Source organism: Manihot esculenta, chromosome 15 (genome assembly GCF_001659605.2).
Source record: "Manihot esculenta cultivar AM560-2 chromosome 15, M.esculenta_v8, whole genome shotgun sequence".
Lineage (NCBI taxonomy): Eukaryota > Viridiplantae > Streptophyta > Magnoliopsida > Malpighiales > Euphorbiaceae > Manihot > Manihot esculenta.
The window spans coordinates 3,264,586-3,289,517 of record NC_035175.2 but is presented as its reverse complement, the minus strand read 5'-3'; the positions used below and the strand labels follow the sequence as shown (position 1 = coordinate 3,289,517).

Genomic DNA, 24,932 nt, shown 5'->3' with positions numbered 1-24,932 from the left:
GTCATTTTAGTATGATTACATTAATAGCAAACTTAATCTGCTAAATTTAGAAAAAGGCACATGCTTTACGACATAACCGTACTACTCCGTAACCATACTAAGTGCTAACTCCAGTATTCCATCAACCTAATTAAAGTCATACGACATGAAGAGGTTCTTGCAATAATGAACATATGAAGCCGACAGATTGGTGATTATAGTAGATTATTATTTGTTTATGCAAGACTGGAAGTCTCAATCGGCATTGAGTAAGTTAGAGATAAGCTGCTCATCATTACATAATGTTACCATATGTCTTAATCATTTAAGAGATAGAATTAATTAAAGAATCTCAAACGCTACATTTGCGCACCTGCAATTTGCAGTTCACCTTTTTGGGAGGAAAAAAACAAGGAAGGTAAACTGGTTCTACCACCACTCTGAGCCAGGTTCAATCAATAATTCAATTAGGTGGCAAACATTTGTACCCAGTTGCATGTTGTTTTCTTCTTCCTTTCTTTTTTTTCAAGTTCCTGAATCATTATGCTTTTGTAAAGAGGCAGCAACTTCTTCTTTTTTTTTTTTTTTTTTTTCCTGAAAGATATAATCAGATTAAAATTGCGAACTAGCTTTCCAGTAATACAATTCAACGATTCTGAATTATGAAATTTCTCGAAGCTAGCTTTCACGAATTCTATAATAATTTTATATAAGACGATCAGTTCTACTTCAAAGATTTCAACTTTGAAGCCCTCGTGCAAATTATTACTGATAAACAAGCTTTCTGTTTTAGGATGAAACCTGGTGTTTCTTTTTCCCTGAAAAGTAGTTTTGCTCCTTCAAACCAAACCCCAATGTCGAACAGTCGCTAAACAATGAATAACCAACAATATATATATCAAACTTTTTATTATAAGGAACAATAATTAGCTACTGACTTTGGGGAAAAAGATCAATCAGTGGAGCAAAATGGCAGACTTACATGCTGTGCTTATTCTTCCTGGTTATTAGTACAATTATGAGTCGGTTCTTCTTGTCGGAGAATATAAGGGGCCCGGCTGGGTTCCATTCCTCGTATAGTTCAGTTTAGTACTTTCCCAGTAGGGTGGTTCATCCTAATGTTTTTTAACTGCCTGTTCAGTGGAAGTTCACTTTAGATGTCTCAATAAAAGCACCCCAAAAACCTGAAATCAGCTTGAAATCAAACAATTGTATATCAATATTGAGATCTACATGTCCTCTCATGTAGCAGACTTGTACCAGTGTCTCAGAATTGTACAGTTCACATCAACATAATGCATGGAATAAATCATTTAGTCAACAGTTACCACTTAGCATTTAGATATGTAAAGAGGCCCTCAAAATTGAAAGAAATTATAAAAATATAACTAACGATAGTTTTATTATGACAAATTGTGATGGTGGGTCTCGTTTAAATCATATTATAATAAATTATCAGACTTAATTTAAAGAGGATAGAAGATCCACCAACTTTAAGCCATCCCAATCTTGAGCTATTTCTCTTGTATTTTATATAATGAGGGACAGATGTTTATATGTTCTGATGAATACATGATATTCAAAACACATAATCATATTTTGTAATGCTATGTCACACCGCACTATAGTGGCATTGATTAGTCGTTGAAATTTTCAGTTTACAGACAAGTAAGTAGTTTTTTCAGGGTTTTCCAAGGAATGGCTTGATGTGGTAGTCCCTGACGTAGACTCCAATGCAGGCATGCCTGAGTTTGTGTTACTGTACATGAGAAATCCAGGTTGTGAAGGTTCTGGTAGACTTAGGGAATGGCTACTAAGCATTAGAACAACTGATGCCATGGTGGGTCTATCTGCTGCATTTTCTTGAACACATAATAATCCAATGTGTATGCATCTGATTATGCCACTTGTTGAACCATTCCTTAGTGTATTGTCGATCAGATTTGAAATTGTTCTTTTTCTCCAATTCTTCCATGCCTGAATATTGTGGGTTGATTCAGATAATCAGACTCAAGTTTAGTTCTTAAATTAAATCATCAAAGAAAAGAAAAAGGAGAGAGATGGAAATAATGCATAGTGCTTTTCCATAAAAAGCAGGGCTAATCACAGAAATCCTGATTATTACATAGCTAAACTAATAGGCAACTTACCTGGCTTAAAAGATGCTCTAATTCATTTGAATTACTCAACCAGCTGTTCTTCTTACCAGTGACTATCTCTAGAACTAAGACGCCAAAGCTAAAGACATCTGATTTCGCTGAGAATCGATTTTGCGAGGCATACTCTGGAGCCATATATCCACTGCACAACGTCAACAAGGAGATGCTAGTGAATTTAACTATTTATGATAATTCTGTCTTGTAAGGTCACAGTGCAAGAATTATCCATTTTTTCTTTAGGAACAGTGTGCAATTGCTAGGACAGTTGAGCATCAGCAGCAAGCATGGTTTGTTACTTACTAAGTTCCTGCAACTCTTCTGGTAATGCATTGGGTTTGATCCAAAACAAAGAGTCTTGCCAAACCAAAATCTGAAATTTTAGGGTTCATCTCTTCATCTAACAACACATTATTTGCTTTCAAATCGCGATGGATGATCTTAAGGCGTGAATCTTCATGAAGGTAGAGAATCCCCCGAGCAATGCCATTTATGATTTTATAACGCATTTCCCAATTTAATTGGGCACTCCTAGTTGCATCTGTGAGTTGCATTAGATTAAAATGAATTAGTAATTGCATTGAAAGACGCTAAGTAGATGTTAAATCATGTCTTGATAGTGAGAGTCAGATAATACCAAATATGACATGATCAAGGCTGCCATTCCTCGCAAACTCATAAACAAGGATCCTTTCTGTTCCTTCTGAGCAGAAACCTAAAAGGCTAACAAGATTTCTATGTTGGAGCTTAGCCACCAACAAAATCTCATTCTTGAATTCTTCTTCACCTTGAGCAGAACATTCAGATAACCTCTTCACAGCAATATCTCGTCCATTTGGCAGCACGCCCTGAAGTTGTACACAAGAGAAGTCACTTCATGCTTTTTACACTTGATGTTCTTGAAGAAATGAGATTAAGGTAATACTTGTAAGAATGTTAAGGTAACTTCTTTAATGATCTCAATTCTTTTGGATCATTACTGATCTATGTTAACATGCCAAGTTACCTTGACAAACTACCACAATTCTTAGAAAACTAGCAGTAGCATCATATTCAATTTTACAGGAAGCTGAAGCATTGTCACTATGAAAATAATGTTTTGTTTACCTTGTAAACTGAACCAAATCCTCCTTGTCCAAGCTTATTATTATCAGAGAAGTTATCTGTTGCTGCTTTTATTATGCTAAATTCAAATTGCAATGATTCCAGTCTTTTGATTGTATCATCATCTGACCCAAATTAACAGATGAAAATTAGCAGGGAATTACAATGCTTTTATTCGTGTTAACTTCTCTAGCAATTTAGTTGACTCACTTTCAACTTTATGCTTCAACCTCTTTCGCAAAAGGGCGCAAGTGATAGTGATCAATATCACTAACGTAACGATTATAGGCACAATAATTTTAGAAACAACTTGAGATGTTCCTGCAAGATTATAAATTTTTATCAAGCACTAGTTGAATGCATCTTTCTGGGTTCTCCTTCAACGTACCTTTTGTTATTGACTGAGAAGGTGGAGAAAAATTGGCTATAGGAGGAGGAGAATTGACTACAGGTGTTGGAGGGACTTGTGATGAATCAACAGTGTCAGCAGTAGAGTCATAAAATTTGAAGTTCTCAAACCAAAGTATGCAGCTAGGGCTAAGAAGTCTTCCCCCTTCCATTCCAAACCCACATCCTTCTCCCATCGCCCCTTGTAGGCAAACGCTGCAATCAGCCTTCGATATGTCTGGGCTGCACTGCACCAGCCCAAACACACCATCTGAGCTTCCTGTTGCAAACTTTAACCCAGAAGAACCTGAAGAAGCATGTGTTGTGAGTCTGCCCATCAAATCATACAGCGTTTCATTGAATTGGGAGTAGTCTCCAGTTTTATTATTCGGATTAGGCACACACTGTGAAGGAGTCAACTCCATCCTGCCAAAAATCTTACGATTTGAGTACCTTATCATACATGTAGTAGCGTCACCCCACATGATTGCTTCTTTTTGATTAGGACACTGCTCTATAATTCCCTGGATTGTGGAGTTAATGCACTTGTAGCACCTGTTCGAGGAAAGGTCTCCTCTACAAAGACTTGATGCATAAACTTTGTCAGGGTCGTGGCCTGCTGTGGCATTGTAAAAACCGCCATTCTCTGTGATATTTGAAGGCAGAGAAGAGAGCACTGTGTTGAGATTTTTAGAGTAGGGACTGTTAGCCGAATAGGTTCCCCAATTTGAACACAATTGTGACTCTGAAATTAAGATCATAGGAAAGAGGAGGAGAACTAAACTTGGAATTCCCATTTCAGGAATATACTTTTAACTTGCAATTTCTATGCTTATAATAGAAATCTCTGGTGGCTGAAGGATGGCTTCAATTGGAAGAAAATAAAGTGGACCAATGGTGGTGCTATCTTTCCAGAGTCTTGCAACGTATTGGACCCGAGGCACATCCCAATCCCAATAGGCAATAGTATAAAAAATTAGTGTCTCAACTTGTAATCGTTGACTACATATATGCGTGTGAAAGCAAAAATCTTCAAAGAGAAATCGCCATTTGTTGTTATAGATAGGAGTCAACGAGGATTGACTTTTAAAATATAGATTAATAACGAGTTGTCATTTGTCATAATGACGTTTTAATTTTATAAATTTTAATTTAATAATTTAAATAAAATATAATGTGAATGATTAATTTTATATTTTAAAATCTTCACAGTTAAATTAGATATTAAGTTTGTTTTATTTACTATAAAATATGTATAAAACAATATAAATATTATTATATATAAACCAATTTAAATATTTAGATATTTAGTATCCGTTTATTTATAAAAAAATAATTTATATTTTAAAAAAAAATTCCATAAAAAGTGTTTTTTTATGAAAAATATTTTTCATATAAAATATTATTTAATAAAATAATTTACTTTCTATTATCTAATTTTAATTTAAAAAAATAAAATATATTAATAAATTTATATAAAAAATTTTAATAAAAATACTTTCTCTCAAAAAGAAAAAATTTATTAAAAATATTTTATGTTAACTGAATTTTTTAAATGTTCTAAAATATTTTTCATAAATAATAAATACTTAATACATAAAATTCAAATCTTATTTGATATGATATAACTATTATTTTTAAAATTTAAATTCATTTAAAATTCGATTATATAACATACAAATCATTTTTAATATGATTTGATTACATTTAGCAATGAAATAACCTAATAAATAATTATTTCTAATCTTTCCAAGTCAGTCGCTCTTCTCTTTTTCTCTTGATTTTTATGTAAAATTATTTATCTTTTTTTATTTTATTTTATGGAATATAAAAATAATAATATTCTAAATATAAACATATATTCTAAAATTAGAAAGTTATAAGAAAAATACTTATTTAGTCATAATACATTATAGATCAAGATATTTTTAAGATATAAGTAAATGAATTTCTCCAGAAAAAACATATGATATCTACTTTAATATTTTTTAAATTTATATAAATTAAATTTACATTTTTCAAATTGTGATATCATCTGGTTTAAAGTTAACATTAAAATGAAATTCGTAAAAATGAATGGATTAATACTATTTCGGACACAAATTGATTGTATTATAAATTAAAATTATAAATTTTTTAAAAATAATTATTTGTTTAGATTCAGATTTAACAAAAACATTAAAAAAAAGATTTAACAAAAACATATAAAATCAAAATGGGAATTGAGACCACCATTTTCCATTTCCGCCCCTGGGTAGAATTCTTCGTTTTGTTTGACAGCCGGATCGAGCTACAAAAAGTTGGCCCAAGTAGGTTGCCTCCAAATGTCACAAAACGTGGCCCAGCCCAACTCATTAATCTCGAATATTAAAAAATGAAAAAATAAATAAATAACCCTTGATCTGACGGTTCGCAACGCTCTATAAAAAAACACCCTAGTCATATATGTGAAAAAAACCCTAACCCCTTCCATCTTCTCTGCCTCTTTCTGCTTCCCCAGCTCACACACCTCCAGAGTTCAAGATGGTGAGTCCTTGCTCCGTTAACAATTCTGTCAGATTTCCCTGAGCAGATTTGTTTATTATTCATCTCATTTAGATATTTATGCTGATATTGTGCAGCCGTTCAAGAGATACGTGGAGATCGGGAGGGTCGCTCTCGTTAACTATGGCAAAGACTACGGAAAGCTCGTTGTCATTGTCGATGTTATCGACCAGAACCGAGTATGTATTGCTATACATTTCTGTTAAACGAAAGAGGAATCATATTCTGGACTTCGAGTTGTTTTGATCTAACAGCCAATTAAACTTAGGTAGATGATTTAAGTATTTTTTTTCTTCAAATTGTTCCGCAGTCTAGGTTAGCCATTTGACTTTATGCAGTGATACAATAATTATATGCTAACCGAAAGTTGTTTCGGTGTTTCTGTAGTATTTCCTTGTGTTATTTGGTTGTGTAGCAATATCTGTGTGTTTATCTATTTACTATAGAATTTTAGCATCTGCGCACTTGTATTTCTCGAGAGAAACTCGTTGTTGTGTTGTTTGTAAACGTAATGGGGGTTGGTTGATGGTAAAGGCAGGAGACTCACTTCCAGCGTCCTCAGTCTGAATATGGAGATAGGTCTTAGATTTCGCCTACTTAACAACCTGCTAGGATTCCACCTTAACCACCCTTGATGGTGTCAGGGTGCTTCTTAAGTGTAATCCTTTTTGTGTATATTTCAATGCTTAGCAATAGTAATTCTATTTAGGAGTTGCTGAACATGAATGGTGGTTTTCTAAAGCTTTTGTTTGTGTGTTTTTTTTCTTGACAGGCTCTAGTTGATGCCCCAGATATGGTGAGGAGCCAAATGAACTTTAAGAGGCTTTCACTCACTGATATCAAGATCGACATTAACAGGGTTCCAAAAAAGAAAAATTTAATTGAAGCTATGGAGAAGGCTGGTAAGGACAACACTTTCTGTACACATCTGCTTCTGATTTCTGCTTGATCCCTATCCTTTGTTCAATTGTATATTCTGTATTCAATTGCATATTCTTGTGTTGGAAGATGTTAAGAACAAGTGGGAGAATAGCTCATGGGGTAGAAAGCTTATCGTCCAGAAGAAAAGGGCAGCTCTCAACGACTTCGATAGATTCAAGTTGATGTTAGCCAAGATCAAGGTTGGTCATAGTTCTTTAAGAAAAGATTGCTCCTCATATTACACTTGTTGTCTTTATGCGAATTTTGGAAGTGGAATGCTTTTCTTTATCAGTTAACTTGTTATTTCTTAGTTGTGCTTTGAAAGATATTCCAGTTAGATGTTTTCCGGATTCCCATTGTACCATCACGAATTTGTTGTTGGATATATACACACATTTTACTCAAAGCTAACTTTTCCTCTAAAATTTTTTACGTGCAGAGGGGTGGATTGATTAGGCAAGAGCTGGCCAAGCTGAAGAAAGAGAATCCAGTCTAAAAGTTCTTATTTTTAAGTTATCAATTTTGTTATCAACATTGTGCAAGTTATTTTTTGAATGTTATCCAGTTGGTTTCGTATTCACTTTGATATTGACAACAGTTCCAAGGAAAACTTTCTTTATGGCAGTTTTGGCTGTGAGTTTGTGCAACCTTTACTTCGACGTGTACTTGTGCTTGCTTCTTTTCTTATGTGGGATTTCATTTAGTGTTTTATATTTTTCTTTGCATATGTCTATCTGCAATGCAGAGCTCATATTCATTGAGTTCTTATTATGGTGCATTTTCTCTTGCCGTGGTTTGCGAAAGACTTGCCCTTTGGTCATCGATGATGTAGTGATTTGGCAGCATCTTTATCCTCTGCTCAGTTTTGCATATGTTCGAAGAACCAGCAACCATGCTGCACATTACCTAGGGCAGAAATTTCTTTATGATGAGCCTGCCACCTTGGTGGTTGGTTCAGGTTCAAGGATTTTTTTAAATCATGAATTGGCGGTTTTGAATCTTATTACATTGCAGTTTCGTTTTGAAATTGCTGGTTCGATTTATAATATTAAGTTAAAAGCTCTCTTTTTTTTTCAAAAAAAAAAAATTTACTCTCCTTTCACTTGTTTAATATATTTTATTAAATAATTTGTTTATAGGTTTAATTTATTTTTATTTACTCGTGGCCATTTAATGTCGAATTGTTTGGTCCACTCCAGATTGCTCTTTAAACTCCCCGACCGGCTTAAACCGTCTGGGTTTGAACCTTCTATTGAATCATTTTGAATTACAGCTGGAGTTGGCTGTTTATAAACGGAAACTGTCGGTTTCTGCACTGTGAACAAGCGTCTGCGTGTGCACACTTGTGTATTGTGTTAGAAAAATTTACAGTTTAGTTATATATCATTAATAATAAGTTAGAAGTGGAGATAAGGAAAAAGAAGAGAGAGAAAGAGAAGAGTAGAGACAACATCGTGGTTTTGCACTGGTGATCAGGGGCTTCGACTTCGGCCTTCTTTTCGTTAGGTGATTTAGATTTCACGCTCATGTGGAAGATCCTTTTTTGGAAGGTTATTTTGAGTTTGGGATTTAGGTCTCTTTTATGTGTTGGGTTTTCTTGTGTTTCTTTGACTAGATTATCGAGGTTCTTGATTTTTTTTCTTCTTTTCTGTTGGTTAGCATCTTGATGATATGTGTTGCAGATCTTATAGCTGGTCGCTTGGTGGTTGGAAATTATTTTCTTATGAGAGTTTTCATTGTTGGCTTGACAGGAGTTTCATGCGCGTTATGGTGGTGGCTCCGAAATTTCTACGGCCAAGTTATAATATCTCTGGCTTTTTTTAGGCTGCAGAGAGTTCGGCCGACGAGTGTTCCCATTATTCTATTAAACTATGACTCTTGGCTTGGTGGTTGGAAATTATTTTCAAATGAGAGTTTTCATTATCGGCTTAACAGGAGCTTCATGCCCGTGATGGCGGTGGCTCCAAAATTTCTACGGCCAAGCCATGATATGTCTAGTTTTTCCTAAACTGTAGAGAGTTCGATCGATGAGTATTCCCATTATCCTATTAAGTTGTGACTCTGCTGGTTTTTGTTGGTACTTTCCTCATCAGTCAATTTTTTTGTTTAGTTATTGTTTCTCAATAGCGTTCGTTTTTCCTATCAAATTGTTGTTCGGCTCGAGCTTGGTTTGGCGGTGCTATGGTTGGTGCAGATGGGATATCAAAGTAGTTTTTGCCGATGATTTTTTTACTTTTAATTTATGGTTTTGAATCTATTGGAATGGGTTGTGGTCCGTTGGGGTATTGAATTCGATTGTTGGGCTGGATTGTATTCTTGAGTTGAGATGTTTTGGGTTGTTTTCTTTGAATCAAATTTGAGTTCTCTCCAATACAAGTTTTCCCATTTGATTTATGGAATGCAATTTCAGATGGAGAGAGAAAAAACAAAAAAAACCGTATATCAGTTAATAAATTTTCAAATCGTCTAAAAATATTTTTGCTATATCCTTAGGAAGTCCATGAAATTTCATATAATATTTGATTACATTCAAATATTAAATGTACCCTAAAAGAATTAGCCCTTTAGTTGTAAATTTGGTGGTGAAACTCTTGTAATAGTGTGGCGAGGACAAATCGAAAGATGAGTCAATGCGGCCTTTTGTCGTGTTGAGTTCATCGTAAGAGAAGGCAATAACATCTGATTAGCCTATGAAGATTCAACAATCAAAATTACAGTGACATCCAAATTCCATTAGGACAAAATTGGAGCATCTGGAGTGCAAGTAGTGTAGAAATAAGAAATCCAAGCCGAGAAGCCATGGATTCTCTGTCTTCAGCTTCGCAAGTTGTTGCCTGGTCGATCGCTCCTTTGCATGTAGTCTTGGTAAAATCGCCATAGTTTGATCAAAAGAATGTGTTATGTTTTTCATCGCGTTGTGTATTCTATCTGCCTTTAAGGAAAAAAAATTGCCACAACATGCCAGTACGGTTACCAGCTTGGCCATAGGAAGGTAAAATTTCACCACTCAGCAATATTTTTATGTTCTTTCTGTATCCAGGGATATACTAATTTGAATTTTAATATTATATTAAAGTTTAAAGTATATAGATTTAAAATTATCTTATTTATTTAGTTAAAATAAATTTTAAATTTAAACTTAAAATATAACACTCACAGGCTTAGTTAGTGATTAGTACATCTTAATAAATTTAAGAGATCTTAAATTCTATTATTTAATTCACAAATTTTTATTTTATAAAAAAAAACTTAGAATGTAAATGAGTTTTCAATAAAAGAAAATTTATTAAAATTGTATGTGAATTTCAGATAATAATAAAATTTTTAACTTTTTTTGAGTTTATAGTAATCTTAAATTTAATTGAAATTAAATTTTAAAATTTAAAACTCTCTAAATAGGATACTTAATTCAAATTCAAATGTATAATTTTAAATCTATGAATTGAAAGATACAAAAGAAAAGCATAACTGAAGGCGGAAAGCAAGCAACCAAGTTTTTTTTTATTATTATTTGGAAATAGTAAGAGTAATCATTTTTAGGGATTATAGAAATAATTATTCTCCTCCCAAGCTTATGATTTTTAACTAATGACACTTTATATGGGGCGTGGGCCGTTACCTATTAGGTTTTTCTCTTGGACAACACACATTCATGCCAAGCTTCTCTCTTTTCCTTACTGCATCAACCAAATTTTCGTGTGGCTTCAATTCTGCTCATGCAATCCAAGCTGTTAGCACAGTGCTGCAACAAATTAATGTGCCTAACTTATTTAATTAATGATTTTAATTAACTTCTTCACCTAGTTTACGCAAACATAAATCAAGCAATGCACAGCACAACCAACTCCTTTATAACTCTTCAACTCAAAACAACAATCTGGTAACAAAATGATTAGGTTGGACAAAAACATTAATATTCAAAAAACTGCAAAAAAAAATATTTGAAATTTGAAATTTGAAATTAATGATTAACGAAACTGATTAATTTAATTACGGCTTTATTTTATGCAATTGACTACCACGTAATTTATTTACAAAAATAACAGTAATATGAATATAGAAAACATATCACACACCCTTACATGGTACAACTGAGTTTCCACTCAAAAAGAGAGAGTATTGACTTTCCTTTTAAAAAGGAAAAAGGCAGAAAGCAGAGAAATGACTGTTACATGTTTAATTTTCCTCAATAGATGTAATCAAAACCAATAAATTTTCCCATTAATACATTGACCTTTAAACAATGGCAACGCCCTATACAAGGGAAGAGGAGACCAGCATTACGCATGACAAATATCCCTCACCTCTCCTCCTCTCTTCATCATCTATATCCATCTTAATCTGATTTTCTTCCTCAAAAACCATAACTCCACGTAGGTTCTGTTATCAAGGTTTGTGAAGATGATCATGAAATTTAAGGATCTTCATCACAAGCTCAAGGTATCCCTAGCTCTGAATTCTTGTTTTTGAACATGTTCACATCTTTATGTGAAGTTTTGCAAAAAACATATGATTTTGATAATTGGGTACTTTAGTTCTTGGTCGTTTCTTTCTAGTATTGCACCAAAACTGTCCATGCTTTTGTATATAGTCCTACAAGTTATCATCCTTTTTTTTTTTTTTTTCTCTTTAATGCGTTTCAATAATTAATTTCTTGCCAGGCTTTTCGGCTTAGACGGTTTCTCACAAGAGATGGGGCCAAGAAAAGAGGGACTGATGCAGCAAAGAAGCATTCATGGATGGTGCCAATATCTCATGGCTATCATGTTCTTGAGGATCAGTCGTTTAGAGGAGGGTCAGATGATTCGGATTCTGACTCGGTTGTGGTTCAGAGAGAACAAATAGAGGAGCTGGAGCTATGGTTTTTTGGAGTTTTCGATGCTCGAATTGGTGATGCAGTCACCAAGTACTTGCAATGCCATCTGTTTGATAGGAACCCCAAAGAGGTTTGTTTTCAAATTTGCTTCTTTTCTTTTCTTTTCTTTTCCTTTTTAGGTCTCTAGCTATGACATATATATCTTTCATGGTGGCTTGCAGTCTCAGATAAGAAGAAAGAGTAAAGAGACGATCAGAAAAGCTTATCTCGGAGCAAGAGCAAAGGTTAAGGAGACACAAAGATCAGATGATGAGACATGGAGAGTGGGTTCAGCATCTGTAATGGTGATCAATGGAGAAAAACTTGTGATAGCCAACATGGGTGATTACAGAGCTGTAGTGTGTAGAGATGGTGAGGCTCATCAGATGGGCAGTAAGCATCAGCTAACAGCCAAAAGATACTGGTCTCGCAGGCTCTTTTCTGGTATAAAACACCTTCAACGTCACCCTCTCTACAGATTCAAATTGATACTATTATCACATTCTAGTGAATTTACATAGCCCTGTAGAATTCTTTGCTTCTTCATATGTGCACAATAGCAAGTAATAATAATTTGGGTTTGATTTATGTCAAGTACGCATATGGGCATGTATGTCTAGCAAAGCAGCAGGTACCAAGCACTCTAAAGGCTCGGAGCTCGTGGTTGGAGCTGAAAGGATCAACCCTGATACTGAATTTGTCATCATAGCAAGCACCGGCATATGGGAGGTAAGAGAAGAACAAAAATTTTCATAATAAAAGAAGCCCCTTATCTTTAAGAAAGGAAGCAAGAAACCAATGGATTCCAATAATCTTGTCTAAATTATTTTTTTTCCCCAGGTGATGAAGAACCAAGAAGCTGTTAATCTCATCAAGCACATAGCGGATCCACAAGAAGCTGCTGAGTGTTTAACAAAAGAAGCTTCAAACAGAATGAGCAGAAGCAACATTTCCTGCGTCATTATTCGCTTTGATTAAGAAATTTTTTGTTTTCTTTATTTCTGTAACCCTGAACCCTTCAGAAGCAAATGCTACAGACTCAGAACAGGATCCTAATTTTAGTATCTCCACTCTATTTGCTTCGTTTTTCAGCTAACAACTTCTCCAAGTTTTTCCCAAAAGAAGGGGCTGTAACACCTAAAGAAAAAACTTCATATTAAAAGCCCAAATCCATTTCATGTTCAAAGCAATCACTCACATCTCAAGTCAAATTTAATTGCCTGTAATTTTCAAGTTCCAGGGTTGCCAGCACTTTCAGCTCCTTAATATTGCAGGAAGAAAAAAGATCAGATTTGGAACATCCAGTTAACGATAATGCTGCACAATCCTTTGCAGTGCAAGAGTTCTAGGTACCCAAATTCACTGAATATAGAACGATGCCAATTATGCCATTAGACAAGAATCCTTAGAGTGGAAGACTACTTCCATTGATCTATGGACACAAACATGAACCCTCAAGCAGTCAGTTGAAGAGGACTAAGGTCTTTTTACAACATTGCCGAGATCTAATACGATACAAGTGAGCCATGTGAAAGCCAGCTTCTGTTAGGGCGTCAGTTATCTGTGAGTAGCCTAGTTGGAGATATATCAAAAGGAATGTAGGGATTAATCACTGGATCATAATCAATCAGTTCACTGGGAGTGCAGAGGAATTACAAAAGTAAATCACCATGAGAACTTTGAATTGACCAGCAATGTACAAAAATCAATTGTTCAGCAACATGGTACACCTTCCTTTTCTCGTTACAAGTAGGGCAACCCAAGAAGTAACAATTCCCAGACCCGAATGGTGTAAAACAAATAAAACTGCGGCTTCCTCACCTTCAAATTTGACAGTATTCACATTGTCAAGTACTTGTCTTCTTTTCATTGGTTTTGCTTCAAAAGGGTGATAACAAGGAGAAATGACGAGAAGCTGCAGCAGAATTGTTCTTCTCAGTAACAAATGAAATTTAAACCATGGAGAAAATGATTGCTTAACTGGAAAGTGAGAACATACCCTTTTGAATACTAGCAGTACGGGTCTCATCTTGGGAGATCAGGTTCTTCAATGTATGAACTGCTGCTGCCAACCATATATATAAAAATCAGTTGGAGATCATAATTTCAAAGCTTTTACTAGAAAGTATCTACCAGTCCACAAGCATGAAGTTCATCTTTAAAACAGATCAAATTTCAAAACTAGAGTACAAAATTCATTCATACATAGATGACACATCCAGTTTCTTTCAATGTGAACGCTGTTAAGCAGTCGGGACAAGTTACTGATTGCATTATGAAGAAACAAAACACTGAACAGACAACTTTCAAGCTTCTCAAAATCCTGAAATAGTACAGCCAATATAACAAAAGAACAAACATCATAAAAATAAGCATGTAAGAGGCAAATCCTTTTACATGTTATACAAACTTGAAGTTCATTCAATACCAAACACACCGAATTTCATACCTATTTGACAAATAATTCAAACGAATTAGCTACTGGACTATACATAGTTCATACAGAATATTCACTCCCCATTATTCAAGATACAATTATGAAAACTTCTGAATAACAAGTTTTTTAAACATTATACTGTACAATAAAAAAAACAAATACTACAGCCATATGCAATTTGTTATTTCAAGGTGCTTGAAGAGTTGCGGCTATAAAAAAAACCATGCACTTGTCCGATTTACCAAGAAGAAAAAAAATCTTTAGCATGAAATTGAATTCCTGATTATAATAATCTACACTGGATGAAGGAATTTGAAATGAGAGATTCAAATTTGATAATCCCTATATTTTCTTTATTGATCAGTCATAAATTGAGATTAAGCTCATAACAAATCAAATTTGAGGATAATTTTTTTTAAATGTCCTACAAAAAGGAATCATTTGAAATCCATGCCAAATGAGTTCTCAACCACATCCATGAATCTAACTTAGTAAAACTGAATCAACTTTCATTCTAACAATTTAAACTAAAATCAAACTCAAAATCTTATTTCAAACCATTGCATCCAACATATATGTAGCATAATTTACCTTTTCAATGATTTCACTTATATGGAGACAGGAAAATTTAGAGATGATTATCATGTCCCAGTAAATAGTGAAATATGTTTGACAACATATTACATGTTTTAACCGATTGTTTCCACAATTTGTTAGTTATATTTAGCAGATTTTGACTGGTTACTTGAGCCACAAGGGAGAGAGGGGGTATAATTGCTTTTACCTTCACTAGAAGAAGCAATTTTCATAACACTATTATCTGGCTCAGTACCATTCACGCTGCCATTATCCAATTCACCATTTCTTTCACTGGTAGTATGACTCTTCTTTCCAAACTTTAGCAGCCGTTTAAACCCTTTTGATGATTCCTTCACCCGAGACTTATCTATTGCCTCATGGAATTTTTCTAATTTCCAGCTTTTAGGATCAGATACATGAACTTTGAGAGGCTCTGCATATGCTGTTGTCTGTAAGCTTGTTGGAGGTGCTTTACCATACTCAGAATTCCGAGTAGATGGATCTTCCAGACAAGAGACCCGAGCAAAGGGAGCTTGGTATTTTTTCAGCAAAGGTAATGCCTGAATGCTTTGGCAATTCCTTCTTGACATTGACTTTATTTTTAGTTGCAGACTGACAGAAAAGTTTTCATATAAAAAATCAAATCATTAGGGTTTCTGCAGATCCATAATTTTGGACATTTGAAATAAATTCAATTAAGAAAACAACTACTAATTTCTCATCAGATGGGAGAAATGATCACAAAAAGGGGACAACCAATTTTTTATTTTGAGCACAACAATTACATATAGGACTAGAAACTGAAGTGGGACTCTGGTTACTTCAAGCATCAGTGATTGTTGAAATGCAAAAAACAATCAACCAGCTGTAATAGGTACTATAAAATGAGAACCTAGGAGATTTCAATTATCAGATGCTTAACAATTTTCAAATTCTTCCAGTATTCTGTGTTGCTACAGTTAGCATATTTCAAAATCATAAGGTTGTACTCATAAGCTGAATATGTATACAGAGGCATAAAATTGCAAGATGCATTATGCAATAGAATGAATATTAAATGTCAAAGAATTTGAGTATAAAGCACAAATAACCACTAGCATAAACATAAGTTGAGGTGATGCACATTTCTTTAGTTCTTAAGGGTGTACCTTTATTGCACTGGATAACACTTCTAATTGCTGCTCACTAGGTTCTCTGTCAACTCCATCCACAGTAATTGGTGAAACTGTTGCTTGACTAGCTGCATAGTTTGAGACAGTCTCAGCTTTCTCTCCTAATATATAGCAATTAGAGTGCCCTCTTCCTGGCCTCATGTTTTCTTCTGAAATTTATACAGCAGGAACAGATGGCTTTTCACATTCTAGTATGACAACAGTCTTCTCAATTATTGGATTGTCATCCCCATCACACCATGATGTGACATTATATCACTATTCCTTTTCAGTTCAGAACCTCCAGAAGTGGTACTAGACTTGCTTCCTTTCATCTTCGGGGCCATTTCCTTTACAGCTGAATTGTCTGCAGGAACTTCATGTTCTTTTGTGGTTTTAATCTTCAGTTCTTGCGGAGACGAAGTCTTGTTTCTCTCATGGTTCGTGACTGCAGATATTTTCTTGCCCTCAGGTCCATTTGACATGTTTGACTTTGACACTGGTTCAGTGTTTCGTGTCTTAACTGAAGAAACATGGTGGCTGCTACTCATTTTAGGTTCTGATAATCTTTTAATTCGGGTTATGGATGCCTTCGTATCAGACACTACCCTTCCATTCACTTTCTTTGGTTCAAGCAATGATGACACCGACCGGCTTAACCTATTTCCAGCAGAGGTACTGCTTGTGCTCAATTTCTTGGTTTTGGAACCTTTAAGAGAATCAGCAGATCCTGCAGAAAGAGTTCTGATTGGGAACCTTTGTAGATGTGATACCGATCCAGGCTCTGAATCACTAAACTTGGATCCTTTATAAGAGCTTGGGGAAAGTTTTCTTGGCAATTGTTTTCTGGTTTGGTGTGAAAGCAGCTGAGAGGGAATGGAGCTGCCTCTAGCTGCAATTCTCTTTTGCCTTTCTAACTTCAAAGCTTCTAGACGTTTTATCTCCTCTTCCTGAGAAATAAGAAGAAAGGGGATTAAAAAAGAGATCTTAAAATAAAAGAAAATTTAAAACAATTCAACTGGTGAAAAATATTCTTCCTTTTTTTAAAAAAAAAGAAAAGAAAGAGAGGGAGTAGCACAAAGTGCATCAATATTTTGGCAATTTTCTGCAAGTTTTTTTGCTTTTCAACTTGGAGGTAAGTGCTGAAGGATAGAAAATGTACTTTCTCTTTCTTCATTTTCTGAAATCCAGCTTTAAAGGTCCTTAGCCTCTCAGCACGTGCCTTGGCTTCATCCAAATGACTGAACTTTGAAGGTTTCTCTTTCCTTATTGGTCCTCCTGTCTTTTTCTTATCTGAAGTATCGGGAATAAGTTTTGATTTCTGGTCCTTGTCTACCTTTTTAGTGCCTTTCCTGACACCAATCGCTGCTACCTTATTTTTCTTATCCAATGGAGTACCATTTTCAGCACAAACCTTCATATAATAATCTAATGCAGGGTCATAACCAACAGTTCCCTTTTCTGTCCCACGCTCAGGCAATAAACTTAAATCATCAGGCTCATATTTGGCTTGGCTCCCAACCCTGTTAGGTAAGTTCTCCACTTGAGATGATGGGAACTCAGAGTCCATGTCAATTGCATCTCTTCCAACAGTTCCAACTTGATCTTCTGAGACTGGCCTCAAAGAAACCACATATGAATCATCATCCATATTATGTGATAAACTCCTGTCCAAATCTTTGTTTGGGTGCACAAATCCATTGAAAGCCAATGGATCTGTTGGTGAATTCCCATACCCAGACTGGTTTTCTTGTCTGCGTATTATAAAATCATCATTTGTTGACCTCCTATATCTACTTTTCCTTGCATCTACCTCTGCAGATTGTATATCTGTTCGACTATCCATGAAGCTTCCACCATCACAAGATTGATCTATTCTCCTTGACATCTGTGATTCACCATTTGAGGCCTTGGTCATGCGCACCAACTTTCCACTAATTCTCTGCATATCTGTCATATTCCCTTCTTGATTGTCACCTACATCTCTTCCATCAAAAACTAAAGGATCATGACCTGCAGTATTTTGTCGTCTTTTGACTCGAACCTCCTTTATCAACACAAACATATCTTTATCCACAGCATCACCAGCTTCATCTGCACCTTTTAGTAAGTAACTTTGAAATGCCTGCCAGTGTCCACCATCTGTCTCATTCCCATGAATTGTTCCTTCCATGTCTGATGAATCTAACTTTTCTACAGAATTAGTATGGATTCCCTTAGTTTTTGAGGTTCTCAGAGAGTTCTTATGCTTGCTACTTGAAGTAGTCACAGATAAATCTCCTTCTTCCTCATCAGTTTCAGAACCAGAAGCTGATTGTGATTCACTACCAGATGACTCCTGCCTTTTTGAAGTGATATAGTTAATGTTCCGAACAACAACCTTGCTAGATTGCCTTTTACTTGATCGACTAGACTTTCTTCCTGATTCTCTATCCATCTCTCCAGTTTCAGTATCATTTCCATCCCAACTATCCATAGAGTTTCTTCTTTGTCCATTTCTTTGACCAGCACTAAGTTTAGTACCTTCCAATAATGGATATGGTAGCTGAAAAGAAGGGCTATTTCCTGGATAATTCTGATAGTAAGGAATCCCTTGCATAGGATATCCCTGAAATACAGGCAATGCACCAGTTGGAGAATGAATAGGCCAAGGAGGGAAAATATGATGTGGAAACTGGCCACGAAAATATTCTTGCTTGCTTGGCGATGGTTGTTGACCCATAAGAGGCTTTTCATCTGGTGCAAAATGGGGAAAAAAATTGCTATGATGCTATGAATATAATAATCATGAATTATTTGAAGAGACCTCAAAACAAGGTATTCAAACTTCTTTGACTACCATTAGACCTGGTCCAATTTGATTTTGCAGTGCGTGGTTTTCTTTCTTTTTCTTTTAAGTGCCAAAAAAGCATTTTTGAGAAGTAAATATGTGAAAGGACTATTCTAACGAAAAGATATATGGAGATAAAGCAAAAGGTGTCATTTTTTAATGCTGATGCAAAAACTAACTATTTTTGCAACTTTATGGAGATTAAAATTAAACTGAGGATAGATTCCTTCCAGTCCGAACTAACAAAGTTATTAGCCAATCTAACAGTTTTGGACTTCAGTTGTTGGTGTGATGTGATAGAAATAGTAAGGTCTCATCCTAAGCTCTTCTTCTATGTCCAATATTTGTTGCTTGAATGAGTATATTACTGATCTCAGACTTCCATTCAATATCTATGAATCTGCATCAGATCAGACTTGTAGACATGAAAACATACAACAAGAAAATATTGATCTTCTTTCTGCTATAAAGCTTGAAATTTACCATATAATCATATGCACATATGAACAGAAACAAGTTAACACAGGGAGCGAAGGGAAAAAGAGTACATCTCCATAATGGAAATACAGGGGGCTAATAAAAAAAGGATCAGAATTGGGGCATTCATCTTGAATTTTCAAGTCAAGTACACATGATAAAATCTTTTGAGAGATTGTTATATTATAAGCTTATACCTGTGCTGGAGTCAGCACCTGCTTTCCCATTACTATCTGGAGTTTCAGGCCACTGCTTGTTGATTGCACTAGAAAGAACAACGCCAGATGCACTCAAGGAAGAGAAGTCTGGCTGGCTAGACTTTGCCTCACCTGCTTCAATTTCAACCCATTGGCCAGTTTCATGCTTTCTTTTCCACAAATCCAAAATTCTCAAACATGCATCCCTGTTGATATTGATAAAAACAAAACCACTTTAGGGATGACTCTCCGGTAAATGTAACTTTTGCTGTAAATCAATTGGTGAAAAAGATAATTTATTCTCGATTTCAAAAAGATAAAACATAATCCATAAAAGAAGTGCTGCTTACATAAAGCGTGAGGCTCCAAAACTCTCAGCAAATGATATCAAAGGTGCCATGTTGTCGGTGTCAAAACCAGCAGCCTCAGCACGGGCAAAGGCCATGCCTTGCTCTTTCCGCAGCACAGTTTTGCGTGTCTCCAGAACTTTCATTAGCTGAACTCTAATGATAGAAACCAAGCATTTTGATTAACCCTTGTTAATGAATGATGCACTCAATAATACAATCTCAAAATTCAACATGACTATCAGACTAGCCACTCATCACCATATATACATGTTCAAATTATGATTTGATGATAATTTGAATAGTGCGAGTACATTACTTCTTAGCAACAAACTTTTTAGTCATTTTATAAATGCATGGGAAAATGAAGTTAAAAAAATATTAGCAGAAAGAGAGAGTATACTATTCGTGCAACCTGATTTTCCTCGCATGATTGCATCGAAAACCACAATCCAACAGAATAGATAGATATAATAAGATGACCAACTCAGGTTGGCTTTGTTAATATTTGCAACTCCCATGTATGAGTTACAAGTTCCAAAACCCTCAGACTTTTTCCCCAAGAACCAAAAAAATAGGCATGCAATGACCTTTCTGCAGAAATTATTTGTTTGAGAATGAAAATGATTCAGTAAAATAACAGTTCTTGGCCAACTCCATTGTATTCTTGCTTTGTGTGAAACAGTTTTGAACTTCTAGGAAATCAATATGCAGCATGGCATCAAGATGTGTGAATTTTAATTACTAAATAGTTATTCAAATTTATTGATATCATTCTCATAAATCTTGCTGCTCATGAAAGCCATGAATATAGATTCAAATAACAGTTGCATGTCACAAGTAATGGAAACAGGGCCAGCATCACATGATGCAATTACAAAATGGTCACAGAAAATCACTATGCAATTGGTTCATTTATTCTTTTAAACTGCTAAATGCATTAAATAGAGTTGACAAAAATAAGAACTGAAACTAACTATTGACTTGAAATGAACTCTCCTGTTTCAAAGAAGCATGAAAAGTGCTACACACAATCCTCTTGACTTGATTTTGTGTTGTTGATATCAAAGGAAATGTAGTAATAGTTTTAAAAGATTCTGGTTGAATATGGCTGGAAAACATGAAAACAGGTGGCTGGAGAAGTATGCAGAAACAAGACCTAGAACTGCCAACCAAAAGAAAGATGCTCCATCTACATGTAATGGCCATTATTGTAATGGTAATGGCTGTTGCCATTGCTCAATGACCAATTCAGTCGTTATCCATAGTAAAGAATTTTCCCATTACATATAGGCAATGATAATAGTAACGAGACTTGTAAATTTGTTAAACAATAGCCGCTATATGAAACTACGACCATGAAGCTTGTGAGCTTTGTAATCATCACAGTATTATAAATTAACTAGCTTTTCATAAATGTAGAAGTCTACAACACATAGTACATACTTTGAATTTCCCTCCTGTGCTGTTGATCCATTTGCTTCAGGCGGGTGCGCATCAGGCTGCCAGATAACAAAAGTCATCAAATTAAAATAAATTTAATGGTTCATTGTGCAATGGTAATTATTTGTTGTGCACCCACCTTGTAAAGGACTATGGCTTTCTCCTCATTAGAATCCAGCAGAGACCTGCTGCCTATCAAAAATCATCTAATTGTTATTCCAAAACCAATTAAAATATGAACCAATCTGGAAAGTTACATTTTTCAAAATCCAGTTCTTAAAAAAAATTGATAAAATATCACGCCTCAAATCAGAAAACTTTTCCAACATGACAATAACCACCTAATTTAAAATTTACTTAAAGAACATATATAAAACCTATAGGAACATATATCATCCTTCCATTAGAAAGAGAAAGAAAACGAAGAAAAAGAAGACAAATCAGTTGACAATAAACTGTGAATGAAAAGGAAACACAAAACATAGAACAATTCAGAATAGTTTAAAAGTAACATGACGTCCATAAAACCAGGAACAGTATGTGCAAAGATTTCTTCAACAGTACCTTCAATGTGTTCCACAGGTTGCGCTTGATGATCTTCTACCTGGGAAATTAAAAGTACCTGAAATCAAAATCTAGGTTCCCATTAAACACATAATAAGTTCATAAGGATTTTGCATACCATGGTCAACCCTATTTCATTGTTACTTTGAATAGCAATTGCCTCTTCAATATGCAAAATCTCAGATTCTAAGGTATACACACGTTCCAAGACCTCAGGAGTGCTCACAAAACGAACAAACCTACAAAAATCAAAACACATTATTCTGCATCATCCGTGCTGGGAATATCACATCACTCGGTCCATTAATTACCCTTAAGAAGATGAATATGAAGGCCACACTCAAAAGTCATGGCATAAAACTATTCACCCAATGGCAATTACAACAAATAAATTTAGCATGAGAACTGTAATCTGAACCAATTGAAAACTCTACCCTTCAAATAAACTATCACTGCAGCTAGTATGGTGAAGTTCAAGCATTAGTTGCACATTCACAAATGGTAATCCTACGTTAGGTTTGAAGAACTTTACCAAGTATTCTACAGAATCTTCACAACGTTACCCAGAAAAGGAATATGACAAATGCAGGGAACATCACCATATATATGTGTGTTAACCATTCATCAGTCAAGGATAGTCTCTTTTATTCCAAACTTGCCACAAATTGACACCTACCAACAATAAACCAGAGACACAATATGGAAGAAGCAGTACATAGCAAGGCCAACCTTTCAACCGTTCCTTTTGTGAACCAAGTTGCATCATTTCCGGGCCCTGGCTCAAGAATAATCGAGTAACCCCCCTTGGCCATTTGATCTCGTGCAAACTTCAAGTGGGCAAGAAATGGATTAACCAAGCCCGAAGCTATTTTCTCTGTCTTTCCATTTGCAATGATAACCAAATCACACCTAATTTCAAAAATATATATATTATTCAAGTTTTCAGTGTAAACGAGCCAAAATTGAATTTTTCTGATAGATTATCAATAACACTTAAGGACCAATGAACAAACACAGCAAATGCAAAATACCAACTCAAAGATCACCAGGAAAAAAATGATAAAATAAAATATATTTTAAAAGGTCATCAGTTAAAAACTTCACCTTGGTGACATCATTTATGTTTGACACTACCATTTCCAAGAGTAAATCAAATTCAAGTTCATCAAAACAATATTGTTAATAACAAGATAATATAACCATTAAAACAAGTAGAACAGAACAATATCATATTCCAAAAATTAATTACCTACTAATACAAACTCAGATAGCTTACAAAAACAAGAAGGTTTCCAATAATAAATAAATCATTAATAATACAGAAACACTAACAAAAATTGCTTCCTTATAAGGACTCGAACAATAAGTGATTCATGTTTTTAAAAGAAAAAGGCAACAAAAGCACTGAAAACAAAAAATTAATAAGAGTGGGTTTATGTCCTGTGCATAAGCAGCAGCACATTGCAGCAAGTTAATCAAAAGAGAAAAACGATACCTTGTCCGGGTTGGAGTAAGTTGAAAAATAGCCGAGTCAAGCCGAGTTGAGGACTTCATTGTTGCCAAGAAACCAACCTTTAGTAGCCACGAGATCAATTTCTCATCAAATGTGAACCGAAAAGAACCCAAAAATGAAACAGAAAAAGATATGGAGAGAAAGACTGAGTTCTAAAAATATAGAAATCTTTCGCTATCCGTAAAGGAAAGCTCAACAAAGCAAGTTACAAAGCAGAGAAGCCAAAAGAGGAAAAGCTCAGAGAAAGAGGTTGAAAGAGAGACTCTGCAGAGTCTTGGGATACCAAACTGGGAGAATAATGTTTTGCTTGGAGAAAGAAGAGAGACGTTAGTTTATTGCCAAATTATCCTTGCATAAGTAAATAAAGGAAAGCATCAAGGGTAAATTAGGAACTTAGCAAGTAGAGGTGACAGGACACTGGGGTAACGCAAGAACCGTAACAGGACGACATTGTATTGGGGTTGGAATAAGATGTTCAGTGGGGTCCATCTATTTGAAATGACCAAAGTAACCTCCAATTTCAGCGTTACCGTTGAGAGGTCCTGTCCGAAAGTGGCTTAGTGGTGAGTGAAAGTCAAAGGCAATGGTCTGCTATTAGCGGCAGTTTTCGTAATAAAGATTGTAATTTAAATATTTATTAAGTAACCATTAAAATTAAAATAATATTTAATAAATAAATATATTAATATATAAATAAATATTTATACTTGGTCTACTTATAATTAAAAAATAGAAATATTCACCAGCGAATGAATAACAATCAAAGCTCTACCTTTCAAAGAAAAAAACAAAAGTTTCGATTTTAGTAGAATTCAGAGAAAATAAAATACTTACGGAAAGGCTTAAAAATAAAGCTATATGCAACACAGCATGCATAAAATTAAATGGCTGGCTGCATGCATGGCCAGGGCCAGCAGTACCCAACAATGATCAAAACGATCGAGTTCAGTTAGTTACCTTAAGCATGCATGTAATAACACACACAACCCAAATTGCCGGCGTTGATTTAAATTGTTGAACTGCATTACTCTCCACCATTAATGGCAGGCTTTTCTTTGTGGTGAGCTGGTGAAATTTTAGTTCGCAGCTTTAATTTAAGATATTCATATCAATTTAAAAATATTATTATTAAAAATTTCTAAATTATGTTCACTTTTTGTTATTTGGTAAATTATGTATTTTTTTTAAATTTAAAATTAATAAATATATAAATATTTAGCCATTATTTCGGTTATGTGGAAGCTGCCTTGATTATTTTAACTATGGCGGTGGCTGAATGTCCAGTGTTCTGAGCTAAAAGCAGAGGGCTGTATGATTACCCTCTTTCACTTACCTCTTGTCCAATACTCCATCCTCCTCTTTTAATAAAACTTTTTTATTCCTTTCAAAAAGAATAATAACTTTTTTATTAAAAAAAAGAAAATTTTCCCGCAGGATTAAGCAAAGTA

General features: G+C 34.8%; 3 protein-coding genes and 1 pseudogene across 5 annotated transcripts; 2 read left to right on the top strand and 2 right to left on the bottom strand.

The window, feature by feature from the left end:
* Nucleotides 1–593: 593 nt before the first annotated feature.
* Nucleotides 594–4,567, bottom strand: LOC110601463 (cysteine-rich receptor-like protein kinase 26). 3 transcript variants are annotated; one of them, XM_021738611.2, is made up of 7 exons: nt 3,628–4,567; nt 3,450–3,560; nt 3,243–3,364; nt 2,773–2,983; nt 2,439–2,676; nt 2,130–2,280; nt 594–1,163 (listed from the first exon to the last, which is right to left on the bottom strand). In XM_021738611.2, the coding sequence occupies exons 1-7, from the start codon at nt 4,421–4,423 to the stop codon at nt 1,128–1,130; spliced, it is 1,665 nt and encodes a 554-aa protein (XP_021594303.1). In that variant the 5' UTR covers nt 4,424–4,567; the 3' UTR covers nt 594–1,127. The 3 variants fall into 3 exon arrangements, with proteins under 3 accessions (XP_021594303.1, XP_021594302.1, XP_043806984.1); XM_021738610.2 differs by lacking the exon at nt 594–1,163 and adding an exon at nt 1,203–1,956; XM_043951049.1 differs by lacking the exon at nt 594–1,163 and adding an exon at nt 1,685–1,956 and having other exon boundaries at nt 2,186–2,280.
* A 1,458-nt stretch (nt 4,568–6,025) lies between these two features.
* On the top strand, nt 6,026–7,744 carry LOC110601089 (60S ribosomal protein L14-1). Its single transcript, XM_021738098.2, has 5 exons — nt 6,026–6,152; nt 6,248–6,349; nt 6,943–7,072; nt 7,179–7,291; nt 7,531–7,744. The coding sequence occupies exons 1-5, from the start codon at nt 6,150–6,152 to the stop codon at nt 7,585–7,587; spliced, it is 405 nt and encodes a 134-aa protein (XP_021593790.1). The 5' UTR covers nt 6,026–6,149; the 3' UTR covers nt 7,588–7,744.
* Nucleotides 7,745–10,512: 2,768 nt separating this feature from the next.
* On the top strand, nt 10,513–13,010 carry LOC110602194 (putative protein phosphatase 2C-like protein 44). The gene is made up of 5 exons (XM_021739647.2): nt 10,513–11,531; nt 11,753–12,037; nt 12,129–12,390; nt 12,542–12,675; nt 12,787–13,010. Exons 1-5 carry the CDS (start codon nt 11,493–11,495, stop codon nt 12,922–12,924), a joined length of 858 nt encoding a protein of 285 aa, XP_021595339.1. The 5' UTR covers nt 10,513–11,492; the 3' UTR covers nt 12,925–13,010.
* Nucleotides 13,011–13,598: 588 nt separating this feature from the next.
* LOC110602193 lies at nt 13,599–23,817 on the bottom strand (annotated as a pseudogene).
* Nucleotides 23,818–24,932: the final 1,115 nt, after the last annotated feature.